At 39.6% G+C, this 8,947-nt stretch overlaps 1 protein-coding gene across 1 annotated transcript in view; it reads right to left on the reverse strand.

Moving 5' to 3' along the window:
• Window positions 1-665: 665 nt before the first annotated feature.
• The window catches only part of FLRT2 (fibronectin leucine rich transmembrane protein 2), a 75,454-nt gene continuing 67,172 nt past the window's right edge, over window positions 666-8,947 (reverse strand). The window contains exon 2 of the mRNA XM_019518696.1: window positions 666-5,259. Coding sequence (XP_019374241.1) covers window positions 2,845-4,830 — 1,986 coding nt within the window. The 5' untranslated portion in view covers window positions 4,831-5,259 and the 3' untranslated portion in view covers window positions 666-2,844. The remainder of the gene's footprint in view (window positions 5,260-8,947) is intronic.

The raw sequence follows: 8,947 nt of genomic DNA on the forward strand, positions 1-8,947 counted from the left end.
AATTGCCTAAGACTTAGGTGACCTGTTCCTATGCTTCAAATAGTAAATAGTCTAGACATAGCCAAATTGAACAGTTCACTCCTGGGTTGAATCATATTTACATGGATAGTCGTATTTATATAGGAAGAATATGTATAGTATTTAAATTCTTTTTGTAGATTATTCACAAATAGAAGGGATAAGTTCACTAAATAGGTCATTTGGTATGACTTGCTCACCTAAATCTAGTACCTGTGATGTCTTGAAGCCTAGCACAGATGATTGTCATTAAGGTAGGGTGACGGCCTTTATGATGTCAGTCATCAAATCATAAAGTACCAGTACTGGTTGCTGTACTACAGATTGGGAGCCACAGTCAAATATGTGAGATAGCTTTGCAAATCAAATGTACAGCTAGCTATTGTAGTGAAATTAAATACTACATCCATGCCCAGAATGAATTCACTGACTCCATCTAAACAAACTCTTATGTATACAGCATGCCACAGGTGTGGGCACATGCGTGCATGTCTCACTGATTATCTTGTGGGGCCTTGCCAGCTACAACATATTAAACACACAGATCAAAAGTACCAACCTTCTCTCAGTTCTCTTCGGTAAATGGGTCACACAATAGCAAAAACACTTTGCATAGACATTTCTACCTAAAATTACACAATTTGAAATCATATGGCAGCCTTTTATTTAGCAAAATTTTAGTGACTTTACTATTACAGTAGCCACACAGGTTGCCTAAAATACCTGTTATAGCTGGAGAAAATAGCAAATATACAGAATATAGATTGGAATTCCAAAAGGTGATTATAAAAGGGGTTGGAAGGGAGGATGTAGATCCTTATATAATGATTGTACTATGCTCTCTATCATCAAGCATCTGATTCATCTCTTCATTGCAGAATAGAAATGTTTTCATACCATTTTTGAAACTGTACACTCAAAGACTCCTTAGGCTCAGGGATGGAGGGTATGACAAAATGCACAAAGGAAAGGATTACAGACTTCTCTCCTAACATCAGCAGCCAACTTAGCGTAACCCAAAGTTTTCCAAGTTTTAATTACAAGCCCACTTTTAATAGACAGCAATTTCCATTGGTCCCTTGTGTGGTCACTGTAGCAAGCTTTTTCTCTGATTACCTTCCCTCTCAGACAAGCTCTGAAGAACTAGCCTACATGGGTCTTTTTTTTAAGGAGCCTTATTATATTTGTCTAGTCTTCTTCCTCTGTGTTATGAACTTTTGCTTGTCCCATAGGCTCAGGAGAAAAAGTAAGCCAAAGTGGAAAAAAACAAGCAAAAAAAAAAAAACAACCTTGGAGAATCAAATCCCACCATTGAACCGGCAAAAGATCCAAAGTTCTTCGCACGCAGAGGAGTCAATGGAGCTGCTGGAATGCAATGCGACTTTCAGAGCAATATCATGTTTTTAATGTAGCATGATGGTCTATGAGATATGTGTAAAGTTTAGAGATGCAGAAGTGATTCCAAGTGATAAACTGAGAGAAGAAAAGAGCAAAATCTAGGCCCAAGTACTACTTATTTTGGAAATAATCCAGAAGGGCTCTGGATAAAAGAAGAGGGAATGAAACACATGGGGGAGATTTGTTTCCATTCAAATTTCTTAACAAATCACAGGCTTAATTAGTGCTCAAGTATATGCACTTAAAAAAAATGTGACTTTGAAATGTTCCCCATGCCCCAAACTGAATTCAGTTCATAGCATGTCTGAGGAATGATCTTTCTCAGTTACTATATTATTTCCTCTTATTTCTCTACACTGAACTTATTTGCAGTCGTTAAACCAACCTGGGCCTGATCCAAAGTCCCTAAAAACCAGGAGACTTTTAATTGAGATAAATGGATTTTGGATCAGCTGTTTCAATGCACAACAAATCCTAAAGAATTTGGACATTGGTTTTCAATAGAGGCAAGGATTAGCATCTCAGAAGTTCAGGCTTTATTCAAACATGACAGGTGAGCAAATTTGTTCTCTTATAAGAGAAAGTGACCTGATACCTGATAAGTATCACGGCAACCTGATAAGCACTAAGTATTCTCATCTTCCATTGAACTTGGCCACAAGTGTCATATTCCAGTTGGCTGAATGCAAATCTATGTGATAGTGTGGGGATCTTTTCAGAGGAATTCTTGCTAATATGAATAGTGGGCACTCAGATTTACTGCTGTAGGTTTGCATTTTCCATTTTCAGACATGACAGGGAAAAACCCTATGAAAACAGTACTTTAGGAATACAAAGCAAAACAAAATAAAAAAAAATAAAAGAAAAAACTAGTTGGAACCATGAAATATAGAGGCAGGTTTAAGTGACAGATGGGGAACAGAGCTATTCCAACTTGCGTGCATGTCAGAAGTCCATTATGAGTTTGGGTCTGAAGCATTATACTCATATTATCTGAACTGTCTTGGCCAATCCCTAACAACCCTATTTTAATATGCACTTATATCCTTTACTACAAAACTACCTAGGAACCCACATTCCTTAAACAGCTTCGACAGCAAAGTGGTTAATGTTTGAAGAATGAGTCATTCTTTCCTTTGCCATGGCATTGGGTTCTTATTGTACAACCCTGTACAGTACTTCAGCAATATATTTTTAAAGATTTAAAAAGCAAAAAGTTACAAAACCATCTGCAATTAACTTGAAATAGAAAAGATAGCACTTTTTTAAAATCCCATTATATAGTACACCGTATAAATTACAGAGTATTCAAATGCACAAACGCATCTGTGTAACATTTATCAAATGTAATTTTTGTGTTTGTGTGTGGGTTTATTTTTTTTCCAGAGTTTTTAGTCACAGTTCTACATGCCTCATCTCCCCTCACTATCACGTATGACAGTGCTCCAATTCTGAGACGTTGCTGTTGCAGTATCTCATGTTGTTGGGGATGTGGCAGTCTGTGTAGTTAATGCCCCCATTTGGGGTATAAATGGGCTGCAGTCTGAAATCTCCTTTAAGGAGTTGATCGTTATTTAAGGAGACAATCTGGAAGCTGGTTTCCGTCATCTCCAGGATGGAGTTGTCCTTCTTGGTCCCCGCCTCGCAGTAATCATCTTTCCGCCGGCCCCGGTTATATTTCCACTTCTGAGAGGTGTAGCGCCCCTTTTTGTGCATATGCCAACAAAAGATGCTGAGCAAGACCACAAGGACAAATATCACTGCCCCCCCAATCAACCCTGCTAGCAGAAATGGAGAGCCCATGTTTTGAGAAGTTGTCTGCTCATGGCTGGAGGCTGTGTTGCTGCCATTATTTAAATAAGAACCCTTGGTTGTGGCTTCTGAACAGACAGTGTCTTCTCCAGCCCAGTAATTATTATAAGCATACAGTGGAACCAAACAAATCCGATAAGTGGATTTGGGCTCCAGATTTACCAGGCTTAAGTGTTGTTTCTCACCACTAACTTTCTGTTCCTGAACAATGCCCCCTACTGGACTGTGACCCATTTTAACCCATGTGAGTTTGTAGGACATGACAGTAAAAAAGGACATCCAGTTAACTTGAATACAAGTGTCATTCACAAAATGAATGAAGAGTTGAATCCGTTCGGAAATGGGAGGTGTCACCCTTTCCTTGTCCTCCCTGGTAGGCACAGTGGGGAGTGTGGAAGGGGCGGGTGTGAGAGGGGTGTGTTTGCTACTCAGGGTTGGAGTTGATGAAGTAGGACCCAGTGTGGTTGGCAAGGTTATACCAGGAGCTGGGGTGACAAGTGGCAGACCAGGAGTGGTGGTTGGGCATGACAACATATTCATATTGAGCTCCCTGACTGCCATACCTCGGACCTGTTCTGGTCCCTGGCACATAAAGCCCCGGACATTGATGGATGAAGGAATAAATTTGAGCCACTCAGTGACCCATTTAATACTGCAGTCACATAACCAGGGATTATTCCTCACAGTAAGTTGCTTCAGGTTGTGGAGGTTATCAAAGACCCCTCTCACCAGCATCCGGAGATAATTGTTAGAAATATCAAGCCGCTCCAACTTGTGTAGGTTTGAAAAGGCTGTAAGTGGTATGTGGTTTATCTGGTTGTCCTGCAGGTAGAGCCTCAGCAGATGTGTACCTGGAAGATCAGGGGGAGGGTAAGTTAGTGAATTCCGTACTATTGAGAATTCCTTGAGATTCGACAGGTGGCTGAAGGTGCCCTCAGCAATGCCTTTATTGGTAAGGAGATTGCCATCCACAATCAGACGTTCCAAGCTTGTAAGATTCTGGAAAGCCAAGTCTGAAATAATGGCAATTCTGTTTTCGTCCACTCGTAGTTCTTGTAAGTCCACTGGAAGGCCTACTGGTACACTGCTTAAATGATTCTTGGACAAAAACAGAAGCTTGAGGCTGATAGCTTCCCGAAATGCCCCATCCTCAACACCTACAGTAGAGATGGAGTTGTCATCCAGATGCAGCTCTTCCAACTTCAAGAGCTGAGCCAGGGCAGCCCGAGAAATAGTCTGAATGTTGTTTTCCTGCAGGTGGAGAACCCTGACATTCTTGGGCAGATTCATGGGGAATTCATCCAATTGGTTGCCATATAGGTAGACCGTGTGCACAGACTGGACATTATGCAACTCTGCAGGGAATCCAGCATTATTAATTTGGTTATTATGGAGGTAGAGTACGGTTACACCCTCCGGTATCCCAAGAGGCACTGAGGTCAAGCTTCGTTCATTACAATAGACAAAGTTTCGGTCACAGCGGCACACTTTTGGACAGGCCAAAGTTTTGGAAACCTGCATGTAGAGCCCCAAGGAAAATATGAGCCATGATTTCAGGAAAACAGCCCAATCTGAGGGCCACATTCTAGTCCATGGGCCCATTTCTAACTTAAAAGAAACAAATTTCCAAAGAAGGAGAAATAACAACAATGCTAAAGCACAGGTAGGAAAAATGTAGGTTGGTGAAATTGGTTTCTATTTGTGTCCAGTGTTCAGGCAAGAGGTAAAGTCTTGGATGCTAAATGCAGAATAATCCTTTTATAATTGGCCTACCTCCTGCTTTTCATAAGAAAGCCACAGTCTTATTAGCCAGGATTACATATTTTGCTGCCTTTCTCCATATGTGTTGAAAGAAGCAAGAGCTGTGCCTTTGCAGGGGAGCAATTGGATATTTAAAGCTACCAAAAGCTGTCTGCATATAAGTCGGTAGGGTAGACCAATATGTCCTTTCTCTGCAGTGAAGGCGTGGTGCACTCAGCTTTCTTCAGTCTACAAGGTCTTCATTTCAGCCTGGTGCAGGATCTAAGAAGCCTGTTAAAAGTAAGAGAAGAAACTGAATAATATGAAACGTTCACCTGCAGAGAACAAGCTTTTGGAAAATCTTCTGTGTACAGGAGGTAGTTATTATGGCATTTTGATAATAGATACAACTATTAAACAATGGATTGCTACTACTACAGAAATATTTTCATCATGGATTTGATCTAGAATCCCTTGAGGTAATGAAGAGACTGATTTCAAGGAAGGTTGAATGGATTCCTTATTTTTATATAAATCTTTTGTCCTACCAAAATCTACTTAAAATATTAAAACTTTTAAGTTTTACTAACAATTGTTAAAACTTTTAAAGTTTACTAGAAATGTTATCATGAGTATTTTCTCCATTTGGGGGAAAAAGGATTATTCTCACACCACTGAATATGATGAAAATTATAACATAGATGTTAGTGGGAAAAGGATGTGGTCTAGATTATTTAATCACATTGCATGTTTTTTCTTTCCACTTAATCCTCTTCTATGAGCTGCTCTGTTTCTGTTACTCCATGCTGCCCTGCACATTCTCTTCTGTTCCATTGCCCAAATCTTAATTATTGTACCTAATATAAATGGATTAGCTGCCTATGGCCTGACATTTCTATTAACACCATTATCAGTGAAATTATTAATAATGATGGTATGTACCATGCAATCATTAAACTTCAGCATTAAAATTCCATAGTAAGGAATAAGGTTGTTTGCTCCTATCACAGCTATGCTTTCAGCGTGTCAGCAAAACAGTAGCATCTGATATTTACAGGTTTGGATTGATTAGCAAATCCCTTAGTCTTAACTTACATGAGGTCTTGAATATACCTTTATTTCCCTTGTTTGTGTCCCTTATTTTTCTTTCTGATATTATTTATTATTCAACTTTATATCTGGTGTGCCTCATGTCCTAGTTGCTGCCCTTGGGAACTCTGTGGATCTGGAGTTTACTCTGCTTAGGAGCCAAGATATTATAGTCTTATGATGGGAACCCTTGTTCTTCTTGTATATTATTATACTTATTTGAAAGCTCATCAGGTATTACCCCAAAGCTCAAACATTTGGAGGTAAAAAACAAGCACTAATGTAGTCTTGTAGTCTATTATTATGCATCCAAATGGTACATTTACCTTATGTCTGTACTGTACGCTGTGCTCCTATAGAAATCAAAAGATTAGCAAATGCACTGCTCAAGGCTTTCCTCTCCAGCAGACCTCTTTCAGTTAAGAGTCATTGCTTTCCAATTATATAAAACGACATGATACCATAGAGAAACTCTAACAGGATTCTAACATTAATTGAAGCATGACAGTTCATCCTCTTTTAATATGGCTGAACTCCCATCTAGATCATATTGTCCTGATTGGTCATGACATTTGTATTTAAAATGACAAAGGGGCTTGCAAGGCCTTCTTCAAGATACTTGGGACCACACAGAATGGCAGCGGCTTCCTTACTCCTACTCTGTGATTAGAAATACCCAGTGTGTCTCAGTAGTATCTAAGGAAAAGAACATACTGTAACATATTGTACTGTCACTATTACTTCAGTTGCTGAAAAGATAAGTCTTAATTCAACGGGCATGCTGGACAGCCCATCTGAGGAAGGGCTGCCAGATAACCACATCTCCTATATGTCCAGCAAGGATACAGTGGGCCCATCTACACTATTTTAATGCACATTAGCCTATGTTAATATTCATTAAAATGTAACAGAAAAGTTCTCCTTAGCTAATGTGCATTACAATAGACTAATACACGTTTCTAGTACCTCACAATGGAGATACTAGATTTAATATTCTTTACCTAAAGTGCATTAATGAGCATATAGATGCATCCTGTGTCACCCTAAATTGGGCTTAACTGGTACCTAGGTCTTGTGCCACTCCTCATCATAGGAATGAATTTCATCCTTATAGAGAAATTAATGAAAAAAAATTGTAATTTTTCCCTAGAAAAGTGGTTCAGCACACCTAATGCTGGTCATTATGTATTAAACTGAGAAGATCTTTGACTGTCCAGTCACTTGAGGCCCAGCACTGCTGCACTCAAGAGAAGCAAGTGCTCTTGGGTTTATCTCTTAATTGTGTTTGTCAGGTTTCACATTTATAACTCTTTTTAAAAGTTTCCTGAAACATGGTTTTTCATCTCATCCTGCTGAGGAAGTGAGTCATTTTATTAATTCCAGGATCCTAAACTCCAGCTAGCAATGCTTAATAAACTGAGACTATAAAACTCAGAATACAGAAAATAGGTATTGTCACTCTGTAACCACTGTTGATTGTATTAGCAGCAGCACAAGGACAAATCTAATCAGACATTTATGACTTCACTGTTAACTATAGTGTGAACGAGTAAAAGGATAACAAGGATGCAAGGAAATCGTTGTTCTGCAATGTATTCTTAACATTATAAAAATAAAGTATACTAATAATAATTTCAATTATTACTCCTTAATGAGTAGTACTTAATGAGGATACTTATTATTAGTAGTAATATTCATATTGTTATTACCCACCATCCAAATACATGAGAGCTGCTCCATATAGGTCCATGTGTATATTTGCTTGCCTTTACCCAAAACAGCGTGATATTTAAATCAGATTTACCCATTAAAGAGGTAGGAACTTTCCTTGCTTAAACATGTTAATACTGCAGGAGATGTAATCAAAGTGCAGTCTAACACTAGGCAATCATGTCCATGATTTTTTGTATCCAGTAGATGCATGAAGTGATCAAAAATCATGGACTAAATATAGACAATGGATTTATGGCAGATTATAACCTGTCTGCCATCTGATACCCCAGGTAACCTCTCTACAATTTACCACCTACACTCCATCACCAGATCACCATTCCCCTTACCACCACCCCCACCTCTCTCATCCATTGTCTCGCACCCCCCCTGACACTCACTGCCATGGATTTGCAATTTCACAGACCCAAATTCTTTCATACTGGATTCCACCCCATCCAGGAGAGCACAATACAACTGCAGATGCTCCCTCTGCCTGAAGAAGGGTGATTGTAATCGAAAGCTTACACAGAAGAATATTTCCAACTATTTTAGTTCATCTAATAAAATATATCATACTTACGCAAGGAACCTTGTCTGCCCATGTCCTTATGCCAACATAGCTACAGCCAACACCCTCAAAAGCTGGAACGTACAAAAAATTGGCTGACTATCTGCAAGAGAACTGCTCGCTTTTGGGTTTAGCATGCTGGGAGGGAAGAAAATCCTGACACAGTATTATTAGCTCCTGTGATGTTATTTAAATGCAAGTTGTGATCTGAGTGAGGGCTGTGGCAGAGGGGAATGGGTTAGATTTATGAATTACAAATGCCAATGGTTTGCAAGACCCAGTCATTGGATTTGAAGCTATGAGCCTCTGACAGGAAGACGAGCAGGTTGAATTGTGGAAGGGAAAGAAAATCTATTGTATTTATCTTAAAAGAGAATGATCAACAAAAATATACCTCACACATAATACATGTGCCCATAATCAGTTAGATTAGTGTTTCTCAACTTGTGGGTTGTTCTCCCTCCTCCCTCCAGCCTGTGCCAGGCCAGAATCACTTTGCTACCACCCACATGAGATGGAGCTGCCTCAGCCTGCGCTCTGCCTCAAGTGGGACAGGGGCAGCTGGGGGAGTGGGGGGAGGCAGGGGGCTATGGATCAGGAGTGAGGGGC

This window comes from Gavialis gangeticus, unplaced genomic scaffold (genome assembly GCF_001723915.1).
Source record: "Gavialis gangeticus isolate Ggan-Ray unplaced genomic scaffold, GavGan_comp1, whole genome shotgun sequence".
Lineage (NCBI taxonomy): Eukaryota > Metazoa > Chordata > Crocodylia > Gavialidae > Gavialis > Gavialis gangeticus.